General features: G+C 41.8%; 1 protein-coding gene across 1 annotated transcript in view; it reads left to right on the top strand.

The window, feature by feature from the left end:
* The first annotated feature begins 486 nt into the window (after positions 1 to 486).
* Positions 487 to 24811, top strand: part of meiob (meiosis specific with OB-fold) — a 60477-nt gene continuing 36152 nt past the window's right edge. Inside the window, exons 1-5 of the mRNA XM_073060718.1 lie at positions 487 to 521; positions 16144 to 16224; positions 17929 to 17986; positions 20304 to 20435; positions 22634 to 22706. Of these exons, the coding sequence (XP_072916819.1) occupies positions 16156 to 16224; positions 17929 to 17986; positions 20304 to 20435; positions 22634 to 22706 (332 nt within the window). The 5' untranslated portion in view covers positions 487 to 521; positions 16144 to 16155. The remainder of the gene's footprint in view (positions 522 to 16143; positions 16225 to 17928; positions 17987 to 20303; positions 20436 to 22633; positions 22707 to 24811) is intronic.

The raw sequence follows: 24811 nt of genomic DNA, 5'->3' as shown, positions 1-24811 counted from the left end.
AGTCCATACTCTTAAGGATTTTGACTGTACCACTGTATTTAGATTTTGTAAGATGTTGGGCGCATAATTTAATACAGAAGTGATGCACCATCAATAACTCACGCTGAGACTTAGGAAGTGAGATATCGGCTTTTATTAACTGAAGAACAACACTACATCCTGGGAAGATGAGGGAGAGCAGCAGACCACAGTCGCCTTTATACAGGGGTCTGTGGGAGGAGCCACAGGAGCAGTCAGACAGGTATATCTAGTTCACCACAAGAAGACTTACCGTATATGTGACTACAGGGAAACAGTAAGAAAACCAGCAAATGTCTTCCCAACACCAGGATGAATAGAATGACTTGTCCCTGTATGAGTTTATATATGACCGTGTCCTCCTGCCCCCCCCCCGCGCATCCCGCGACCGGACATTACAAAACCCACCCGCGCAAGCAGAGTCACGTGCTCCCGACACGCGTGACGTCGTCGACCGGCCACCGGCCAATTCTCGCACGTCAGGTGTATCCTGTGGTGATCAGGTGAAAGTTTATCGTTCGTGAAACGTGTACAATGAAAGATGAGTAGTGTAATGGGTGCCCCGTGTCCGGCGGTTACTTGGACTCCTGGGGTGCCAGGCGAAGAGCGAGTCTCTCCAACGGTTCGAATTGGCGAGTACGGCGCGCTCATCGCCGAAGGCGAAGCTCCTGTCGCGCGGGTCCCCCGCGCCCTTCGCCCCGACGCGCCTCGTACCTCGCCGAATGGCGGGTGCAAAATGTTCCCTGTAATCGAAAGAACCCCGAGACTTGGAGAGTGATGTTGCCCATCACCTGTTTATATCTCAGAAACAACTAAAACAAGGCAACGAAATAAAAAAAATACTCTTGTAATATGCTATGCTGCCCCCCCCATCGAAATGTGAATCTTATTAGTCATCGAACACTTAATTCCCTCTGCAAAATATTTAATAATAGTTCTGATTCTAATTATGACAAAGCTGGGCAGATGTGTTTATGGAAGTTTAAGTATAATAATAAGAACTCTAGAATTAATCAATGTTATTGCCAGTTAAGAATATAGAAATTCTTTTTGTTTTATAATATCTTCACACTGTTGTCAAAATATTCTCCTCCACTATATCGTGCTACATATTGGTACCAATGATATAGGTAGGAAAAGGGAAGAGGTCCTGAAAAAAGACTACAGGGAGTTAGGAAGGAAGTTGAGAAACAGAACCGCGAAGGTAGTAATCCTTGGATTACTGCCTGTGCCATGCGACAGTGAGAATAGGAATAGAATGAGGTGGAGGATAAATGGTGGCTGAGGAATTGGAGCAGCGGGCAGGGATTATTGGGACCTCTTCTGGGGCAGGTGTGACCTGTACAAAAAGGACGGGTTGCACTTGAATTCCAGGGGGACCAATATCCTGACGAGGAGGTTTGCTAAGGCTATTGGGGAGAGTTTAAGCTAGAATTGTTCGGGGCTGGGAACCGAACTGAAGAGACTGGGGAAGAGGAGGTTAGCTCACAAGTAGAGAAAGCTTGTAGACAGTGTGAGAGGGAGGATAGGCAGGTGATAGAGAAGGGACGCGCTTAGACCGAAGGCTTGAGATGTATTTTAATGCAAGGTGTGATGTGAACAAAGCGGATGAGCTTGGAGCGTGGATCAGTACTTGGAGATATGATGTGGTGGCCATTACAGTCTTGGATGGCTCAGGGACAGGATTGGTTACTGCAAGTGCCAGGTTTTAGATGTTTCAGAAAGGACAGGGAGGGAGCAAAAGAGGTGGGGCATGACTCTGTTGATCGGAGATAGTGTCATAGCTGTGGAAAAGGTGGACACCATGGAGGGATTGTCTACGGAGTATCTGTGGGTAGAGGTTAGGAACAGGAAGAGATCAATAACTTTACTGGGTGTTTTTTATAGGCCGCCCAATAGTAACAGGGAAATCGAGGAGCAGATAGGGAAACATCCTGGAAAGGTGTAATAATAACAGAGTTGTCGTGATGGGAGATTTTAATTTCCTAAGTATCGATTGGCATCTCCCTAGAGCGAGGGGTTTAGATGGGGTGGAGTTTGTTAGGTGTGTTCGGGAAGGTTTCTTGACACAGTATGTAGATAAGCCTACAAGAGGAGAGGCTGTACTTGATTTGGTATTGGGAAATGAACCTGGTCAGGGTCAGATCTCTCAGTGGGAGAGCATTTTGGAGACTGTTCATAATTCTATCTCCTTTACAATAGCATTGGAGAGAGATAGGAACAGACAAGTTAGAAAAGCATTTAATTGGAGTAAGGGGAATTATGAGGCTATCAGGCAGGAAATTGGAGGCTTAAATTGAAATCAGATGTTCTCAGGGAAAAGTACAGAAGAAATGTGGCAGGTGTTTAGGGGATATTTGTGTGGGGTTCTGCATATGAGACAGGGAAGTTATGGTAGGGTACAGGAACCATGGTGTACAAAGGCTGTAATAAATCTAGTCAAGAAGAAAAGAAAATCTTACAAAAGGTTCAGAGAGCTAGGTGATAGAGATCTAGAAGATCATAAGGCTAATAGAAAGGAGCTTAAGAAGGAAATTAGGAGAGCCAGGAGGGGCATGAGAAGGCCTTGGCAGGTCAAATTAAGGAAAACCCCAAGGCATTCTACTTATGTGAAGAGCTAGGGGATAAGACGTGAGAGAACAGGACCTATCAAATGTGACAGTGCAGTGGGAAAGTGTGAATGGAACCGGAAGAAATAGCAGAGGTACTTAATGAATACTTTACTTCAGTATTCACTATGGAAAAGGATCTTCGTGATTGTAGTGAAAAGCTTGACCATGTAGATATTAAGAAAGAGGATGTGCTGGAGCTTTTGGAAAGCATCAATTTGGATAAGTCGCCGGGACCAGATGAGATGTACCCCAGGCTACTGTGGGAGGCAAGGAAGGAGATTGCTGAGCCTCTGGCAATGATCTTGGCATCATTAATGGGGATGGGAGAGGTTCCCGAGGATTGGAGGGTTGTGGATGTTGTTCCTTTAATCAAGAAAGGGAGTAGAGATAGCCCAGGAAATTATAGACCAGTGAGTCCTACCTCAGTGGTTGGTAAGTTGATGGAGAAGATCCTGAGAGGCAGGATTTATGAACATTTGGAGAGGTATAATATGATTAGGAGTGGTCAGCATTGCTTTGTAAAGGGCATTTCGTGCCTTACTAGCCTGATTGAATGTTTTGAGGATGTGACTAAACACATTGATGAAGGAAGAAGAGTAGATGTAGTGTATATGGATTTCAGCAAGGCTTATTGAGAAAGTAAGGAGGGGTGGGATCCAAGGGGACATTGCTTTGTGGATCCAGAATTGGCTTGCCCAAAGAAGGCAAAGAATGTCATATTCTGCATGGAGGTCTGTCAACAGTGGAGTGCCTCAGGGATCTGTTCTGGGACCCTTACTCTTAGTGATTTTTATAAATTACCTGGATGAGGAAGTGGAGGGATGGGTTAGTAAGTTTGCTGATGACACAAAGGTTGGAGGTGTTGTGGATAGTGTGGAGGACTGTCAGAGGTTACAGTGGGACATTGATAGGATGCAAAACTGGGCTGAGAAGTGGCAGATGGAGTTCAACCCAGATAAGTGTGAAGTAGTTCATTTTGGTAGGTCAAATATGATGGCATAATATACAGGCAGTCCCCGGGTTACGAACGAGTTCCGTTCCTGAGTCCGTCTTTAAGTCGGATTTGTACACAAATCAGAACAAGTACATCTGGTATTATGTAACGTCAGTTAGTCAAACATTTGTCCTAGTATATAGTATATATTTTACCTTTCCATGAATATAAAACACTTAAGAAACGTATGTATTCCAATAATTAAACCATTGCATTACTTAGTAATAATTGTAGCTTTCATTGGGGCAGGGCCTTTCGCATGCTCCATTATTCTCACTTTATCCTTTAACCTTTAAAATTGTTCGATCGTTGACCGACTGTAGCCTAACACTTTTACAATGACCGATGGCGTTTCACCTCTTTCCAAATGCTTTATTATTTCCACTTTATTTTCAATTGCGATCGCTTCCCGTCAATGGAACAGAAATACTGCGGGCGGCGGGTCCGGACCTCTGCCGGCTCCTGAGGTCCGCTGGGTCCTAAGGACCACCGCACTGCATTCCCCGGGTCCTAAAGTCCACCGCACTGAGACAGGTTAAATGGGACAAGTGGGGACTGTGCTGGGTTTGGGTATTTGATCTTGCACAATATTCCGCCTGGGAATTTAAAGTGGAGGTGGCAGTTTTTTTTACGAGGTTGAGTTGCGAGCTCGACATCAACCCGGCACAGATGGTACGGGAGTCACTGGATCGACATCAACCCGGCACAGATGGTACGGGAGTCACTGGATCGACATCAACCCGGCACGGGAGCAATCTTCACTGGATTGAGCTCGGGAACCTCCGTTCTCGAGCCCGCCGCTGATCTCACTGCGCCACCAACCGACCAGAAGGGTGAATCTTACTAAGAAAAATTTAAGCCAAATACAAAGTTACACACTCAACACAGTGTCAACGGCAATGACTTAAAATGGCGGACAGTGTCGCGGTCCAACTTAAAATGTCGGGTGGCTTTGTGATCTGACTTAAAATGGCGGATGACATTCTCCTTCCTCGGTTCGTAAGTACGAGTTGTCTGTAAGTTGGACGTTTGTAACTCAGGGACTACCTGTAGTATTAATGGTAAGACTCATGGCAGTGTGGAGGATCAGAGGGATCTTGGGGTCTGAGTCCATAGGGCACTCAAAGCAGCTGCACAGGTTGACTCTGTGGTTAAGAAGGCGTACGGTGTATTGGCCTTCATCAATCCTGGAATTGAATTTAGGAGCTGAGAGGTAATGTTGCAGCTGTATAGGACCCTGGTCAGACCCCACTTGGAGTACTGTGCTCAGTTCTGGTCGCCTCACTGCAGGAAGGATGTAGAAGCCATAGAAAGGATGCAGAGGAGATTTACAAGGATGTTGCCTGGATTGGGGAGCATGCCTAATAAGAATAGGTTGAGTGAACTCAACAACATACACAAAATGCTGGTGGAACACACAGGGCAGGCAGCATCTATAAGGAGAAGCACTGTCGACATTTCGGGCCGAGACTCTTCGTCAGGACTAACCGAAAGGAAAGATAGTAAGAGATTTGAAAGTAGTGGGGGGAGGGGGAAATGCAAAATGATAGAAGACCGGAAGGGGTGGGATGAAGCTAAGAGCTGGAAAGGTGATTGGTGAAAGTGATACTGAGCTGGAGAAGGGAAAGGATCATGGGACGGGAGCCCTCGGGAGAAAGAAAGTGGGGGGGGGGGGGGAGAAGCACCAGAGGGAGATGGAGAACAGGCAAACAACTAAATATGTCAGGGATGGGGTAAGAAGGGGAGGAGGGGTATTAACGGAAGTCAGAGAAGTCAATGTTCATGCCATCAGGTTGGAGGCTACCCAGCCGGTATATAAGGTGTTGTTCCTCCAACCTGAGTTTGGATTCATTTTGACAATAGAGGAGGCCATGGATAGACATATCAGAATGGGAATGGGACGTGGGATTAAAATGTGTGGCCACTGGGAGATGCTGCTTTTTCTGGCGAACCGAGTGTAGGTGTTCAGTGAAACAGTCTCCCAGTCTGCGTCGGGTCTCACCAATATATAAAAGGCCCCACCGGGAGCACCGGACGCAGTATACCACACCAGCCGACTCACAGGTGAAGTGTCGCCTCACCTGGAAGGACTATCTTTGCTTTTTATATTCTAGTCCTATCAAAATGAATGCTAACATTGTATTTAACTTCCTCACCACTGACGACTCAACCTGCAAATTAACTTTTACAGAATCCTGCATGAGGACCCCAAGCCCCTTTACATCTCAGATTTTTGAATTTTCTACTTGTTTATAAAATAATCTATGCTTTTATTTCATCTACTAAGCTGCATGGCCATATACTTACTGATACTGTATTCAATCTGCTACTTCTTTGCCCACTCCTAATCTGTCGGTCCTTCTGCAGCCGCTCTGCTTCCTCAACATTACCTCCCCCTCCACCTGTCTTTGTATCGTCCTCAAACTAGGCCACAGCCAAGTTATAAGTTATATGTCATCCAAATCGTTAACATATAACGTAAAATGAAGCTGTCCCAAAAAGAACCCTGTAGAACACCATGAATTACTGACAGCCAACTAGGAAAGTCTCCCTTTAGTCCAACTCTTTGTTTTCTGCCAATCAGCTAATGCTCTATCCATGCTAGTATCTTTCCTGTAATACCATGAGCTCTTGTTAAGCAGCCTCATGTGTGGCATCTTGTCAAAAGCCTTCTGAAAACCCAAGTACACAACATCTACTGATTCTGTGTTGTCTATTCGGCTTGCTAATTTGTCAAAGAGTTCCAACAGATTTGTCAGGCAAGATTTTCCTTATGGCCTATTTTATCATGTGCCTCCAAGTACCCTGAAACCACATCCTTAACAATGGATTCCAACATCTTCCCAACCACTCAGGTTAGACTAAATGGCCTATAACAAACACGAGAAAATCTGCAGATGCTAGAAATCCAAAGCAATATACACAAAATGCTGGAGGAACTCAGTAGTCCAGACAATATTTGTGGAAAAAGTAAAGAGTCTCTTCATCAGGACTGGAAAGGAAGGGGAGAATTCAGAATAAGAAGATTAAATAGCCTATTTCCTTTCTTTTACCTCTCCTTTCTTGAAGAGTGGAATGACATTTGCAATTTTCCAGTCCTCCAGAACCATGTCAGAATCTATTGATCTTGAAGGATTATTACTAATGCCTCCACAATCTCTTCAGCCACCTCTTTTAGAACCCTGGGGTGTAGACCATCTGGTACACGTGATTTATCTAACTTCAAACCTTTCAGTTTCTCAAGCACCATCTATCTGGTAATGTCAATTTTACTCATGTCTGCTCCCTGACGCTCACAAACTTCCAGCATGCTGTTTGTGTCTTCCATAATAAAGACCGATGCAAAGTACTTATTCTGTTCACCTGCCATTTCCTTGTCCCCCATTATTTCCTCTCCAACATCATTTTCCAGTGGTCCAATATCTACTTTCACTTCTCTTTTGCTCTTTATATATCTGAAGAAACTTTTGGTGTCTTAAATATTATCGGTTTTTAAAATCTTCTGAATCTTCTAACTGCCCACTAATTTTTGCTCTATTATATGCCTTCTCTTTGGCTTTTACATTGCCTTTGACTTGCCTTATCAGCCATGGTTGCATCATCCTGTCTTTAGAATACTTCTTTGGAATCTATCTATTCTGCGCCTTCTGATTTGCTCCAAGAAACTCCAGCCATTGCTGCTCAGCCATTATCCTTGCTTGTGTCCCCTTCCAATCAACTTTGGCCAGCTCCTCTCTCATGCTCTGTAATTCCCTTTACTGTACTACTGATACATCTGACTTCAACTTCTCCATCTCAAATTGTAGGGTGAATTTTATCCTACTATGATCATTGGCCCTTGAGTGTCCCTTTACCTTAAGCTCTTTGATCCAGCGCCATCCTGATTTTCCCAATCTACCTGCATATTGAAACCCCCATGACCATTATAACATTGCTCTTTTGTCAAGCATTTTCTATTTCCTGTTTGATTTTGTAGCCCACATCTTTGCTACTTTGTGGGCCAGTGGCATCCGCATTGGACTTCAAAGCAAGTGGTCCTGGGTTCAAATCCTGCCAGCCCTTTGCATGCTTTCCATCCATGCTGGGTTAAGCATCAATCTAGCAACTCAGCCTTATAAAAACAAACAGACAAGAAACAGCAAGGTTACCACCTGATGTGCCACAAGGCATGGAAAGGAACAACAACAATCTTTGCTACTGTATGAAAGTATATATATATAAAATTTCTATCAGGGTCTTTTTACCCTTGCAGTTTTGTATCTCAACCCATATCTTATAATTGAGGGGAATAGATAGATAGATAGATAGATAGATACTTTATTCATCCCCATGGGGAAATTCAACATTTTTTCCAATGTCCCATACACTTGTTGTAGCAAAACTAATTACATACAATACTTAACTCAGTAAAAATATGATATGCATCTAAATCACTCTCTCAAAAAGCATTAATAATAGCTTTTAAAAAGTTCTTAAGTAGTTTACTTAAATACATTAAATACAATCAACCCCGGCACTTTAACATATCTTACTCCTGGCGGTTGAATTGTAAAGCCTAATGGCATTGGGGAGTATTGACCTCTTCATCCTGTCTGAGGAGCATTGCATCGATAGCAACCTGTCGCTGAAACTGCTTCTCTGTCTCTGGATGGTGCTATGTAGAGGATGTTCAGGGTTTTCCATAATTGACCGTAGCCTACTCAGCGCCCTTCGCTCAGCTACCGATGTTATACTCTCCAGTACTTTGCCCACGACAGAGCCCGCCTTCCTTACCAGCTTATTAAGACGTGAGGCGTCCCTCTTCTTAATGCTGCCTCCCCAACACGCCACCACAAAGAAGAGGCCAAAGGGATTCTCTGTACTGGCTGTCCCTTTCCCTTTCTTCTCTGATAGCCACCCAGATACCTGCCTCCTGCAACCTTGGGGTGACTGCCTCCATGTAACTCCTATCTATACAGTCTCCCGTGTGAACCGAAGGTCATCGAGCTGCAGCTCCAGTTCTTTAACACATTAAGCCGATGTACTTGGTGCAGATGTGGTTATCCTGGAGGTTGGAAGTCTCCCAGAATTCCTACCTCTCACACAACATAACACAGCCTCTGTACTCATCTTCACTGCACTAACTGTTTTAACAGACGTGGAATAAAGAAGAAGAAGAAACTTACCAGATACTTAACTCACCCAAGCCTGAAGAGCCAAAGCCTCCCCACTCTAACACTGGCCCACTCCAACAATGGCCATTCTGCTTGCTCTGCCTTGTTTTTATTCGCCTTTGCTAATGAATCCCATTCACGGACTGGACATAGTTCAAACTCTGAAAGCTACTGTGAAGCTCTGCTTTTTGAATTTTCAATTGCATACCTGTGTGAAGTCGCCTCTTCTTCTCATGCGACTTTCACTGATTGGGTGCAGTTCAAACTCAGAAAATTGCTATGAAGCACTGCTTTTTTAATCTTCAACCATGGATCCATGTGAAGTCACCTCTTCTTTTTGCACTCCCATTCAGTGATTGAGTATAGTTCAAACTCCAAAAACTGCCTTGAAGTGCTGATTTTTCAATCTTAAATTGTAGACTTGTGGTAAGTTGCCTCTTCTCACACCACCGTTCATGGATTGGGTGCAATTCAAGCTCTAAAACACCAAACTCATTATCTGGTGCATGTTACTTTACTTGGACAGACAAGTTCTTAATTATCTCATATCACATTTTTGTCTTTACTGACATAAATAGGAGTGCAGAACTCCACACAGTGAACATTGTGGAACTGGGAGGATGTTTAAGTTCACAATCTGGAAATGAATTAATAAATTATTGCCACATGTACCCAGGTACAGTGTGTAACTTTGTTTTGCATTTTTTTTAGCGTATTGCACCAGACAGTCAGCCATTCTTGTCTGGCGCGTGGTATCAGGATTGATTGGTCTCCTTTTCAGATTAACCAGGTCACAATATGAACATTCCTGACTCGACCCTTGTTTTTTTTACGAGGCCGAGTGGCTAGCTCGACACTCAACCCGGCACAAATGGAAAGCGTGCTTGGGGGTGGCCCGACTTGGATTCAGACCCTGGAGTCTGGTGCTGATGCCATTGTGCCACCAGCATTGCATTGAGATAGTACAAGGGGAAAAAATAACGGATTGAAGAATAAAGTGTTACAGTTACAGAGAAAATGCAGTGCAGGCAATAAGGTGCAAAGCCACAGTGAGATTGATTGTGAGGTCAAGGGTCCATCTTATGGTACAAGATGGTTCAATGGTCTTAAAATAGTGGAACGGAAGCTGTCCTTGAACATGATGATAGGTGCTTTCAGGCTTCTGTATCTTCTGTCTGATGGAAGGGGGAGAAGAGAGGATATCTGGGTTGCGTGGGGTCATTGATTACATTGGCTGCTTTACTGAGGCGGTGGTTGTTGATGCATCTCACCCTGCTCTCCTTGGGCTACCCTTTTGAAGCAGATGGAGATTTCCAACTACAACAGTGAAGGATTGAATATGTCCTTGAAGACTGCAGCCCCAATTGGTTGGCACAGACTTTTAGATTTCTACTAGTACACCATCAGGCTCTGACGCATTGCAAGGGTACACCCTCTTGAAAATCTTCTGATGTCGGTCTCCAAGACAGAGTCACCAATTGCTGCAGGGATTTGCACAGGTGTAGTTTTATTCTCCCTTTCAAAGCGTGCAGAAAAGGTGTTGAGCTCATCTGGGAGTAAAGCATCGCAGCCATTCATGATGTTAGGTTTCACGTTGTACGAGTTAACAGCCTGCAAACCTTGCCAGAGCTGACATCCATCCAATTCCGTCTCTAACTTCAATTCGAATTGTTTTTGTACTCTTGAAATAGCCATCCATAGGTCATACCCCTACTATTTGCATAATTCTGGATCACCAGTCTAGAATGCCACAGATCTAGCCCTCAGCAGCTACAAATCTTCTGGTTCATCCAATGCTTTTGGTTTAGATATGTCCAGTATGTTCTCAAAGACACACACTCATCCACACGGGTCTAGATGAAGTTAGTAACAACTGTGGCATATTCATTCAGGTCCGAAGGTAAATCCCTGAATATTGGCCAGTCCACCGACTGAAAGCAGTTCTGTAAGCGCTCCTCCATCTCTCATGACCATCTTGGTCCTGCAGTCTTTAGTCTCTGCCTGTATGCCAGAAGTAGAAGTACAGTCAGGTGATTGGACTTTTCAATGTTGTTGTGGGATGGCACAGTAAGTGTTTTTGTTGGTAGTATAACAGTGGTCAAGTGTGTTGGCTCCTCAGGTTTCACAGGTGATATGTTGGTAGTAGTTGCTCAAAGACTTCTTCAAGCTGGCCTGGTTGAAATTCTCTGCATTGATCAGGAAGGCATCAGGGTGTGCTGTTTCATGACTGCTGATCATGGTGCTCTGCTCCTCCAGTGGCTGCCTCTTGTTGGTTTGAGGTGGAATGTACACTGATACCAGGATGACAGTAGACAATAGACAATAGGTGCAGGAGTAGGCCATTCGGCCCTTTGAGCCAGCACCACCATTCAATGTGATCATGGCTGATCATCCACAATCAGTACCCAGTTCCTGCCTTCTCCACGTATCCCTTGATTCCGCTATCTTTAATAGCTCTATCTAACTTTTTCTTGAAAACATCCAGAGAATTGGCCTCCACTGCCTTCTGAGGCAGAGCATTCCATAGATCCATAACTCTCTGGGTGAAAAAGTTTTCCCTGAACTCCGTTCTAAATGGCCTACCCCTTATTCTTAAACTGTGGCCTCTGGTTCTGGACTCTCCCAACATCGGGAACAAGTTTCCTGCCTCTAGCATGTCCAATCCCTTAATAATCTTATATGTTTCAATCAGATCCCCTCTCATCCTTTTAAATTCCAGTGTATACAAGCCCAGTTGCTCCAATCTTTCAACATGTGACAGTCCAGTCATCCCGAGAATCAACCTCGTGAACCTATGCTGCACTCCCTCTATAGCAAGAATGTCCTTCCTCAAATTTGGAGACCAAAACTGAACACAGTACTCCAGGTGTGGACTCACCAGGGCCCTATACAACTGCAGAAGGACCTCTTTGCTCCTATACTCAACTCCTCTTGTTACGAAGGCCAACATGCCATTAGCTTTCTTCACTGCCTGCTGTACCTGCATGCTTACAGTGACTGATGAACAAGGACACCTAGATCTCGTTGTACTTCCCCTTTTCCTAACTTGACACCATTCAGATAGTAATTTGCCTTCCTGTTCTTGCCACCAAAGTGAATAACCTCACATTTATCCACATTAAACTGCATCTGCCCACTCACCTAACCTGTCCAAGTCACCCTGCATTCTCCTAAGATCCTCCTCATATTTCACACTGCCATCCAGCTTTGTGTCATCTGCGAATTTACTAATGTTACTTTTAATCCCTTCATCTAAATCATTAATGTATATTGTAAATAGCTGCGGTCCCAGCACCGAGCCTTGCGGTACCCCAGGAGTCACTGCCTGTCATTCTGAAAAGGATCCGTTAATCCCTACTCTTTGTTTCCTGTCTGCCAACCAATTTTCTACCCATGTTAGTACCCTACCCCCAATATCATGTGCTCTAATTTTGCCAACTAATCTCCTCTGTGGGACCTTATCAAAGGTTTTCTGAAAGTCCAGGTACACTACATCAACTGGCTCTCCCTTGCCCATTTTCATAGTTACATCCTCAAAGAATTCCAGAGGATTAGTCAAGCATGATTTCCCCTTCGTAAATCCATGCTGACTTGGACTGATCCTGTTACTGCTATCCAAATGTGCTGCTATTTCATCTTCTATAATTGACTCCAGCATCTTCCTCACCACTGATGTCAGACTAACTGGTCTATAATTCCCTGTTTTCTTTCTCACTCCTTTCTTAAAAGTGGGATAACATTAGCTAGCCTCCAATCCTCAGGAACTGATCCTGAATCTATAGAACATTGGAAGATGATTACCAATGTGCCCACGATTTCTAGAGCCAGCTCCTTAAGTTCCCTGGGATACAGACCATCAGGCCCTGGAGATTTATCAGCCTTCCGTCCCATCAGTCTACCTAACACCATTTTCTGCCTAATGTGAATTTCCTTCAGTTCCTCCGTTACCCTAGGTCCTCTGGCCACTATTACATCTGGGAGATTGTCTGTGTCTTCCCTAGTGAAGACAGATCCAAAGTACCTGTTCAATTCATCTGCCATTTCCTTGTTCCCCATAATAAATTCACCCGTTTTTGCCTTCAAGGGCCCAGCTTTGGTCTTAACTAATTTTTTCCTCTTCACATACCTAAAGAAGCTTTTACTATCTTCCTTTATATTCTTCTCTAGCTTACCTTCATACCTCATCTTTTCTCCCTGTTTTGCCTTTTTAGTTATTTTCTGTTGCTCTTTAAAAGTTTCCCAATCCTCTGGCTTCCTGCTCATCTTTGCTATGTTATACTTCTCTTTTATTTTTATACTGTCCTTGACTTCCCTTGTCAGCCATGGTCGCCCCCTACTCCCCTTAGAATCTTTCTTCCTCTTTGGAATGAACTGATCCTGCACCTTCTGTATTATTCCCAGAAATACCTGCCATTGTTGTTCCACTGTCATCCCTGCCAGGGTATCCTTCCAGTCAACTTTGGTTAGTTCCTCCCTCAAGGCTCCATAGTCCCCTTTGTTGAACTGTAATACTGACACTTCCGATTTTCCCTTCTCCCTCTCAAATTGTAGATTAAAACTTATCATATTATGGTCACTACCTCTTAATGGCTCCTTTACCTCGAGTCCCCTTATCAAATCCGGTTCATTACACAGCACTAGATCCAGAATTGCCTTCTCCCTGGTAGGCTCCAGTACAAGCTGCTCTAAGAATCCATCTCGGAGGCACTCCACAAACTCCCTTTCTTGGGGTCCAGTATCAACCTGATTCTCCCAGTCTACCTGCATGTTGAAATCCCCCATGCTAATTTTAGCTCTTGATTCAACTTGCACCCTATATCCAGGCTACTATTTGGGGGCCTGTAGATAACTTCCATTAGGGTCTTTTTGCCCTTTATATTTCTCAGTTCTATCCACACTGACTTTACATCTCCTGATTCTATGTCACCCCTCGCAAGGGACTGAATTTCATTCCTCACCAGCAGAGCCACCCCACCCCCTCTGCCCACCTGTCTGTCCTTTCGATAGGATGTAACCTTGAATATTCATTTCCCAGCCCTGTTCCTCTTGTAGCCATGTCTCTGTTATTCCTACAACATCATACTTGCCAATTTCCAACAGAGCCTCAAGCTCATCCACTTTATTTCTTATACTTCGTGCATTCATATATAATACTTTTAATCCATTACTCCCCTCGCTTCTCACATCGATCCCTATTGCACTTGGCCATACTCTTCGATCCCTTCCTGAGCTTTCTGCCCCGTCAATTCTGTTGTCTTTCTTAACTTATTCTCTCTTTCCCTTTAACTCCATCCCTATATTTCCAGTTCATCTCCTCCCCCCCACTTATTAGTTTAAACGCACCCATGTAGCAGTGGCAAACCTGCCTGCCAGAATGCTGGTCCCTCACCTGTTAAGGTGCAACCCATCTCCTTTGTACAATTCATCCTTACCCCAAAACAGATCCCAGTGGTCTAAGAATCTAAAACCCTGCTTACCACACCAGCTCCTCAGCCATACATTGAGATCCCACATCTCCATGTTCCTGCCCTCACCAACACGAGGAACTGGAAGCAAACTGGAGGTATCCAGCCTGGAGGCCCTGCTTTTCAGCCTTCTTCTATGTTCTCTGAAGTCACGCTACAGAATTTCTTTCCTCTTCCCGACATCATTTGTGCTGACATGCACTACCACTTCTGGCTGTTCACCCTCACCCTTGAGGATGCCCTGCAGTTGGTTCGTGACGTCCTGGATCCTGGCTCCAGGGAGGCAACACACCATCCATAAATCCCGCCTGTTGCTGCAGAAACCCCTTTCTGTACCTCTCACTATGGAGTCCCCTACTATCACGAATAGGAGAAAACTGTTGGTAGATAAAATGAATGATGTTTGAGCACTATATGCTCCAGGTCATGTGAGCAGGATTGAGACAGAACTACCACCATGAATTAATCATAAAGCATACTCTGCCTCTTCTACCTTTAAATGACTTGGGTTCTGTTTTTGCGGTGGATGTTGAAACCCTCAGGCTGTAGCGCTGTGTCCAAAATGACAGGGGTGAGCCATCTTTCCATGAAGCAAAGTACACAGCAGTCCCTGATGTCCATTTGGTACTGCAATCTTGCTCTGAGGCCTTTAATTTTTCTTCTCCAGAGGTTGTATATTCGCCAGCAGAATAGTCGGGAGTGAGGGATCTAAGGCCTTTTCTTAAAGGTGAACTGCACTCACATCCTAAGTCTGCCATCTGGGGTCTGATGATTTTGTGTATCTATACTGTAGATATGTTAAATATCTTAAAATGATGTTGCTTACTGAAGTGCCCATGACTAACAGTTGATTTTGCAGAAACTTGCTTTCCCTTGTTTGTTTTCCTCTGTAGATGTAACCAGTAGTTGAGATCTTGAGCAGTTAGCCCACCATTTAGCTTCAACAGTGGTTGTACTTAGTGCAGCTGAAAATACTGGACATCAAAGTGTATTGTTCAAGTTGGCATACAGTGGATCAAGAGAGTGCACAGCTAATGTTACAAGACAGTTAAGTCCAAACTCATTTAGTAATGAGACATCCTTCATGCAACATTAAATGTGATTCATTTTAAGCCACCATTATTTCAAGATGCTTACTGGGGAATAACTAATGAAATCTCAGCAGTATAGCACAGCATTTCAGACAGTTTACAATAACTTGGTGTGATCAATCACTTCTGACTAATGGTTTTTGACCTATTTTTGTTGTTTTCAATTCTACCCATAAAAGTATCCAGACAATGATCAAAGCAGAGCAGATGTTTCATTTCACCCTCCAACTTTGCTAATTTTTCTTGGCATCTCTTTAGAGTCTGCCTCTCACAAGTTGCAATGAGAAGTGGTCTAAGAGCAGACTAAACAGGGGAGTAGGATCACGAGATAAGAATCAACTTCACAGCAAAGGCAATAATCAATCATTGAAAAATAGCATGACAGCTATGGCATCAGTCACATTATTTAACAATTGCACTGTGCTGCTGTGAGCAATTGTATTTAATAGAGTGATATCAGTTACTGTATAGTGACAGCTAGGTCACTCTCTGGGCATGTTGATATAATGTGTATGGCATTTACAACCTTTAGGTGAGGTATTGTCAGGCAAGCCCAATGCCAACAGCTGCTTTAGTAGTGACACTCAACATCCTTCAAATGTGCAGAGTATTTTCTGTTTCCAATTAGATACATTAGCTGGAAAACAGATGTGTTTCTTTGGGTTAGGATGCGCAAATTTTTATTTGTGCAATGAGTGAAAGGAATCTGCAGCATCCTTTTTACCTTTGTGATCCCAAAAGCAATTTTGCATGACTTATGAGTATTCTAAAATTACATAAAATCTGAGTTCCTTTATTTTAAAATTTCAGACAAAGAAGACAATGGCTTTTGGATCCTTTGGCCAGAGCTTGGTGCCCATCTCTGATCTTCATCCAAATTCAGCACGCCCTGTAGGTGATAATTATACAACAGTATTGACCAATTTCAAAAGTCTATTTTATTCAGAAAATTATTTAGAAGCCAAATATTAAACACTTGCTCGAAATGATTTGTTTCTTATGCAAATATTAATATTTTGTTATCCCCTTTATAAAATAATCAAAATTTATTTTTGTTTAAATCTTCCTCTAGTACTGAGTGAGTTATAGAACTTCATTGCTTTAAATCGCTTTCATTTATGGCTTAGACATCTAGGGCTGATCATTTAATAATGGAAGAAATGAAATATAACTTTCTCCATGATTTTATACTGTCTGACTGTCTTTCCTGAGGAAAACACAAACTACTGGAGGATTTCAGTGTGTTATGCAGCATCTGTAGGGACAGACAGATATCCAGTATAGGGTCTTGACCTGAATGTCCACCATCCAATCGCCCTCAAGGATGATGCCTGACTCAGTTCATCCAGCAGTTGGGTTTTGCTCCAAATTGCAACATTTTCAGTCTGTAATGTCACCTGGTTTCCCTAACCTCCCGTTATCCATATAGAATGTCTCGATAAGCATTTGTACTTTAGTGTCAACATGAAGAGAAACATGAGCTACAGTCTTGGCGTACTGCAAAAAGGAATCTATCATCTCTTTTTTAGGGAAATTAGGTATGGAGATTTTTGAATATTGCAGTCCTCTGTTTACACTATTTTGAATCTGGCTTTCCTACTTATTTCTACTGGAAGGCAGCATAATTACTCCAGAGTAGATTAACAAAATACTATCCTAAACAGATGCAGGAATTTCTAGTGGACAAAAAGGCACATTGATTTAACTGAAACAGAAAATTAGACAGGATGGTTGTTGGATCCACATAATTTACAATCTTCTCCCAAAGTGAAACTTATCCACAATGTTTTTGAGATTATGACACTAATTTTGCAACAATGAAAGCATTTTCATGGTGCACTTTTACACCATGAAGTCTGAGACAGTTATTTGTGGAGTATGATACATGACTAAAAAGATTATAAAGATGAGACACAAGAGACTGCAGAAGTTGGAACCTAGAGCAACAAACAAGATGCTGGAAGAATTCAGCACCTATGGAGGGAAATGAATAGTTGCCATTTTGGATCAAGGCCCTTCATCTCAACTGATTAAAGTTAGATTATGGGATGTTGTTACTTCACATGGTTAGTCAAGGAAAAATGTACTGTGTCTCCTCATTAAGTCTGCTGGCATTAACTTTCATTTGTTAAAGGTTATTTCTAAATGGGAATACAGAGAATGCTGTCTTTTCTTTCTTTGAAGAGAATCAATACTAAATTTAGACAACTGCATTGACCAGGGGTTTAGATGTACCAACTATTAAAGTTAACCAATATAAAATTATATGAAAATTGGAGAGGAAGTTAGGCAATGCGGGTGATTGAAAGAGGTAGGGAGAAAAATGCGTAGTTGGATAGCTAGCAAAGAAAAACGGAGGAAATTAGAGAATGGCCTTGATGTTGTTTAGCTTCCGTCCATTCAGGAATTAGAGTAAAATTTGAATCAAATGGTATGATCAGTCATCCATTCATGGTATGGCATTGAAATGGCCAAATATATGCAGATGGCAAATTGTACGTTTGTGCCAGTAAACCTAATATTCCTGCTACTAGTTATTTTGTTGATGTTGGTATCAGATTCTTGGTTCATTCTGGTTATTTTTGTGTATTTCAGAGTGTAGCTGGAGTAGTGATTGGAAAAATTGATGCGAAAGGATTTCCTGACCGAAAGAGTTGAGTATTTATATTACTACTTGTGTTCTTATGAAATAGTTTGTATTGTATCTCATTTTGTTAAAAACAATTTCATGGTATTTCCATTCAAACACTGGATATTAAGATAATTCAGTGTTGATTGTCTGTTGTTTCCGACGATGATGTTTGCCTGTGCATCTCATCAGTTGTGCGTTCTGAGGTGGCTGTACAGTCTGATTCCAGAAAGGCATGAGCTTTGACAGTGAGGGCAGATAAACTGTCCGGCCACTGTTGCAGCAACTGATATGGCCATTTTTCTCCTTTCTTGAGCAGCGACCAGATCTGCACAGTGATTATTCTTCAAGTTGTTGGAGGCTCATTGACCAGGGCACGCCATCAGCCTGGTCTTGAGCACTCGCTCGAGCTGCTTAGGTGCAATGTCAGCATGCTCAAGCTGGCTTTCACACAGTCCTTTAACCTCTTATGAGGTTCTCTTCTTCCCTGTGATAGCTCTCCATAAAGCAATTATATTTGGGTATTCTGGAATTCTCTATGTGTATAACATGCCCTGACTAGCAAAGCTGGGCTTGCAGGACCATTTAGATCAGGACCCCTGATCTAGAATGACATTGCAATAATGTATGAAAGGAGCACTGCAAAAACACAAGAGATTCTGCAGATACTGGACATCTTGAGTAAGGTACACAAAATGCAGGAGGAACTCAATGGAGGGGAATAAGCAGTTGACATTTTGGGCCAGAACCCTGATGAAGAGTCTCAACTTGAAACTTCAATGGCTATTCCCCTCCTTAGATGCTACCAGATTTGCTGAGTTCCTTCAGCATTTTGTGTGTGTTGAAAGAGCACTGCTATCATCTTATGCATGTTTATAAGTACCGTCAGGATATTTAATGTTTCTCAAATGGTCATTGTTGGTGTTTTCTGAGATCCATATGTAATGCCATGAATCAGTACACACATTCCCTCCCCCCCTCTCCCTCCCCCCCCTCTCCCTCCCCCCTCTCCCTCTCTCTCCCTCACACACACACACACACACACGTATGTTTTACCACATTTGGTGTTTTAACAAAAGACTTTATTTCATCTTCTCAGATGTCAAACTTCAACAACTGAATTCAAGCATAATTTACATTTTGAATGATCCCTCTCTGAACTGAATGATGGGCTCTCAACCAAGATCTCAGCTTCATTCCACTCAGTCCTCATTTCACTGAATTCCAAGCCTGACATGACATTGAACTTTTGAAGTTTTATGCCTTAGAAATACATTGTTTTTTATTGATAACTTGTAGTACAGGCAGTCCCCGGGTTACATATGAGTTCCGTTCCTGAGTCCGTCTTTAAGTCGGATTTGTACGTAAATCGGAACAGGTACATCCCGTATTATTTAGCGTCAGTTAGTCAAACGTTTGGCTCAGTATATAGTATATAGTTTACCTTTCTATGCATATAAAACACTTAAGAAACATATGTATTCCAATAATTAAACCACTGCATTGCTTAGTAATAATTGTAGCTTTCATTGGGGCAGGGCCTTTCATATGCTCCATTATTCTCACTTTATCCGTTATCCTTTAAAATTCTTCTGATCGTTGACCGACTGTAGCCTAACGCTTTTCCAATGACCGATGGCATTTCATCTCTTTCCAAACGCTTTATTATTTCCACTTTATTTTCAATCGCGATTGCTTCCCGTCAAAGGAACAGAAATACTGCGGGCAGCGGGTCCCGAACTCCGCTGGCTCCTGAGGTCTGTTGGGTCCTAAGGACCACTGCACTGAGACAGGCTAAATGGGACAAGTGGGAATCATCCACAATATTCCACGTGGGAATTTAAACTGGAGGTGACACTGTTTCTTTTTACGAGGTCAAGTTGCGAGCTCGACATCAACCCAGCACGGATGGTACGGGAGTCACTGGATCGACATCAACCCAGCACGGGAGCGGTCTGTCACTGGATCAAACTCAGAAACCTCCGTTCTGGAGCCCGGCACTGATCTCACTACGCCACCAGCCGACCGGAACGGGGTTGGGGGGGGGAGGGCCGGGTCAGGGTGAATCTTACTAAGAAAAATTTAAGCCAAATACAAAGTTAAACACTCAACACAATGTCAACGGCAACGACTTAAAATGGCGGACAGCGTAACGATCTGACTTAAAATGGCGGACGGCATCGTGATCTGACTTAAAATGGCAGAGGGCGTTCTTCCTCAGTTCGTAAGTACGAGTTGTCCGTAAGTAGGACGTTTTAACTCAGGGACTACCTATATTACAAATATTTATCTTAAACCACAAAGAAATACAATTTGACTTTTTTTTGGGTTTTTTTTTTAGACATTGGAACAGAAAGATACACTTTCACTTTCACAATACGAGATGCTCCAAATAATTTCGTCAATGTAGTTTCTTGGGGGAGAGAAGAATATGTGAGAAGTCTATCAAACAGTTTCAGAATTGGGGATTGTGGTATGTTTAATTAGCTTAATTATTGATAAACAGAAACATTTAAAACATTTTGTATCTAATGTACTTGCTACTTATCGATAATCCATGTGCCTGTTGGCTCTTTCATAAATTATTTCTTTAAGGTACTCTCATAATCAAATATTGTAACTTTTGCCAACTTAATCTGTCAACTCTTCTTGAAACCAACATACTCAAAGGATATTTTAAGTTTAAGTAAATTCAACATCAAAGACAAATGTAACAATATTGAAAAAATCATGAGATAAAATATTTGATGGAAAACACAGAACTCACACCAATCGGAAAGTATATATTTTATCAGTTGCTATGTTCATAATGACCATTATAATGCTACAACATAGAATGCTGTGATATCTACATCTTCTTCATATTATAACTAGGTCTTATAATATGAAGATACGGATATTATTACATAATTTATTAAGAGACCAATAAAATTAATTGTGATTATTTGCATGATTATAGCAGAATTCTGAATTGCAGATTTGATACAGAAACAATATTTTTGAAATATGCAGAATAATGGGGAGTTGGACATAAGGAGTAGGATGGATAGAGAGGGCGAAGGCGCAGAGAATGCAGGAAGAAGTGGGGCAGAAAGAAAGAGGAGCTTGTTTAGAGAGGGGAAAGGGTAAAGTGTGTTAACGAAGAGGAGAGGCAGATGAATGCCAGAATAGAAAGGAAAAGAAAAAGAAGGGAGACTGAAGAAGTAATGGTAGAGGGGGCAGGTGAAGACTGGAGAAAAGAGAGAGGAGAGAATGAGAGAAACATTTTATTTGTTCAGTTATTTTATCCCTCTTTTGACATTTCAAATGTCTTAACACAACTTACTCCTTGGGCTGAATATTAGCCCTCAAATGGGTAAGATGTAGTAAGTTTGAAGTCGCCATTTAAAAAATTTGGACTATGATCCAATCTACCCACTCTGGGTTTAAAGAATGCAAGATAAGACATGGGCAAACAATTTAGTAAGCAATTTGATAAATTAAGTATCTTAATAAGCAACCTGTAATTTAACATGAAGGCAAAAGAGACAGAATGTGCTGGAGTCTAAGCAAAAAAGAACAATGCTGAAAGAGCTCTGCAGATCAAGCAGCATCTGAAGGCAAAACATACATGGCAATGTTTCAGATCAAAACTCTGCATTAGGACTGGAAGTGAACAGGAACGTTTCCCTTGTTTTAGTAATACCAAGGGAGAGATAGAGGCTAGTAAGTGATAAATGGAATCAAATAGAGAGAGGATTGTGTGCAGAATCAACCATGTAGTGGGAGAATTTGGTCACTGGTGAATAGTGGCTAGACAATTTTCTGAGGTGAAATAGTTTTATAGTACTACTTGTAGATTAAGAAATATTTTTCTGATTGGTTCTCTTTTCTCCCTGCTAGGTTTGTATTTCTTAGACCTATCCACCCCTCACTTGGTTCCCACCCCCTCCCCCCACCACCCCAGTGACAGAGTCCCAGAGTTGTATATAAGGTTATCTGACTAGAAGCTGCTGTGGAATCCTTCACTGTGTCTATCATTCAGGCTAACTTCCGGCCACAGAATCTATCAGGTATAAAAGACACATGAATGCAAAGGTTAAAAAATCCACAGCATATTAGGAAGCACAAATCTCCGTATGGATATATTCAAACATCCCAGGATGACTAGCAGTAATTCTTTTTAATGTTCTTTGGGACCTCCTTCTTAAATATGTGACCTTAAAATGTCACTGATTCTTAAAAGATGTGTGTAGGACTCCATTAGTCTTGATAGACCATGGATTTGCACCTTGGAAAGTTTTCAGGGTGCAAGCCTGGGCAAGGATTTTTTTTATTGAAGACTGGCAGTTGCCCAAGCTGCAAGTCTCCCCTCTCCACACCACCGATGTTGTCCAAGGGAAGGGCATTAGTCTTAAAAGATATTGTAACTATGTATTTACTAATAAAATCCATGTTTTATTTCTATATAATAAAAATAGAAAATCCTGTAAATATTCAGTAGCGTAGGTAGTAAACATTGTAGGACTGAGATAAGAAGACAATTCTGATGAAGGGTAGAGGGCCTGAAACACAGAGTCTCTTTTTAATTCCAAAGGTGTTACCTAATCTGTTGAGTGTTTTTTGGATTTCATGTTTTTATTTTAGATTCAGTGTCTACAGGCTTTTTTAAATGGTGATATTTTCTTGTAGTTGTAATTGAAAATCCACTAGTACAGACTAAAGATCCTGAAAAGGAAGAAAGATTCAGCCCATCTACTTCAAGGTATATTAAAGGTGCATCTTAATATATAAATATAACATTTGTAATTTGAATTGGTAAATTATTAATGACTTAATATATTTAGTTGTTGGTTATATCTAACTAAAATGCCTACAATGCTTTATCTTCACTATAGACTATGGTGGGGTGCAAAGTGTCTCCAGAAAATTACAACCACCATAATTTTGATCACACACTGAGATGCTGCTTCTTTGGTATAAGATCACAAGAAATGGGAGTAGATTATTTCCTTCACCCTCACCTACTCTGAATTTCAGTAAATATAATTGATTTCTAACCTTGGAACAGCTTTCCTCTACTCACACAATTTCCTTTGCTTCTTTTAATATCCAAAAAACAATTCGGCCTGAGACGTTGACTGTACACTTTTCCATAGATGCTGCCTGGCCTGCTGAGTTCCTCCAGCATTTTGTGTGTGTTACTTGGATTTCCAGCATCTGCAGATTTTCTCTTGTTTGTGATTGAATATGTCGTAAGTCTCCACACCGTCTGTGATTGAAAGTTCCAAAAATTTATTAATTTCTTCTCATCTCAGTTCTGAAAGAATAGTTCCTTATTTTGAGACCATAATTGTGAGTTCCATACATCACAGCCTTGTGAAATATTTTTCTAGCATCTGTTAAATCCTTTAAGAATTTTAGTCTAGATTCTAAAGAAAAACAAAGAATAGGAGATGCTGAAAAACTGAAATAATAACAGAAAATGCAAGAATTTAAAACAGCCAGACTCCATCTGAGGAGAGATATAGGGCTTCAGATTAATGAACCTGCATCAGAAATTATTGCTGTTGAAATTACTATTTTTGATGAAACATCACTGAGTATTTCCAGCATTTTCTATATTTATAGAAAATATAAGTCCATTCCTCTCAATTCTCTGAGAGAATAATTACCATCTTGGGAATCAGTTGATGAATTTTCAATGAATTTTTGTCAGAAGTGTAAGCCTGGATTGGGAGACCAGATCGATACACAATATTCCACTTACAGGGTTCTATATCATTTCAATAAGATGTCTTTATTTTACACTACAGTGGCTTTGCAGTAAAGGCCAGCATATCATTTTCCTTCCTATTCACTTGTTCCACCTGCGTGTTTATTTTCCATGAGTCTGAACACCATCATTTTTCATTCTCATCATTTAAGACTCCTTTTATATATGTTGTTAGGCCAGGTGGATAGCTTCATATATTTTCACATTAATTTACATATTCCATATGTATTTGCCCTGACACCATGCACTTACCTGGGTGTATACAACTGCAGTTACCCCAACCTCTCCCAAACAGAGCAACCTATTTTGATCAGAAATGCTTACGCTGTGGTATAGAATCTAAAGAATGCATTGCAAAAATTCAAATACAGTTCAGCACCTCCTATTTTCTTCCCCAAAAGGACTGAATTGGCTGTGTCATAGAAGCAACATCTCTTTTAAAATTCCTTTCACAGCTGTGGACCATTCTAACCAGTAAATAATACCTCATTCCTCCTGTACCATTGGGTCAGGCTGTTGCAATTCTTTGGCCACTGCCACCTAGCAGCACCTCAGGTAAAAAGGCAGAGGCACTAAATAAGGGCTTATTTGTGATGTCCACGTTCCATGAACAAAGTGAAATACTTAAATGATTCAGTGATCCTTATCCTGCAGAACTAGTTATCTAAGTAGGGAGTAATAATACTGTAGAGTGGCAGCTTTATGCAGCTGTCATTACTGGTGTCTCAGGGCTCCTGCAACATGAGTTTGATCCTGACCTTGAGTTTTGTCCATGTGAGGTTCTCTGCATATTCTCTTTGAGGTGGCATGCTGTGGTCTCCTCCGACACCCCAAAGGTTTACCACTATGTTAATTAATTACCAGAAATTACCCGTTAGTATAGTGTTACAAAAATATTAGAAAAGAATTGATGACCATGTGAAAGAAAGTAAGTTGAAGGGAAAAAAGGAAGGATTGCTCTTCTGTGGGCTGGATGAATGGCTCTCTTTGATATTGTCATTAGTAAAAATGGTTTCTTATTCAACTGTGTCTGTTCTAGCTTTCTCAATCTAGGCTTCCGTTTTCCTTAATAGTATGTTTGCTTGGTTAAAAAA

This window comes from Hemitrygon akajei, chromosome 11 (genome assembly GCF_048418815.1).
Source record: "Hemitrygon akajei chromosome 11, sHemAka1.3, whole genome shotgun sequence".
NCBI lineage: Eukaryota > Metazoa > Chordata > Chondrichthyes > Myliobatiformes > Dasyatidae > Hemitrygon > Hemitrygon akajei.
This window is presented reverse-complemented; position numbering and strand designations above follow the sequence as displayed.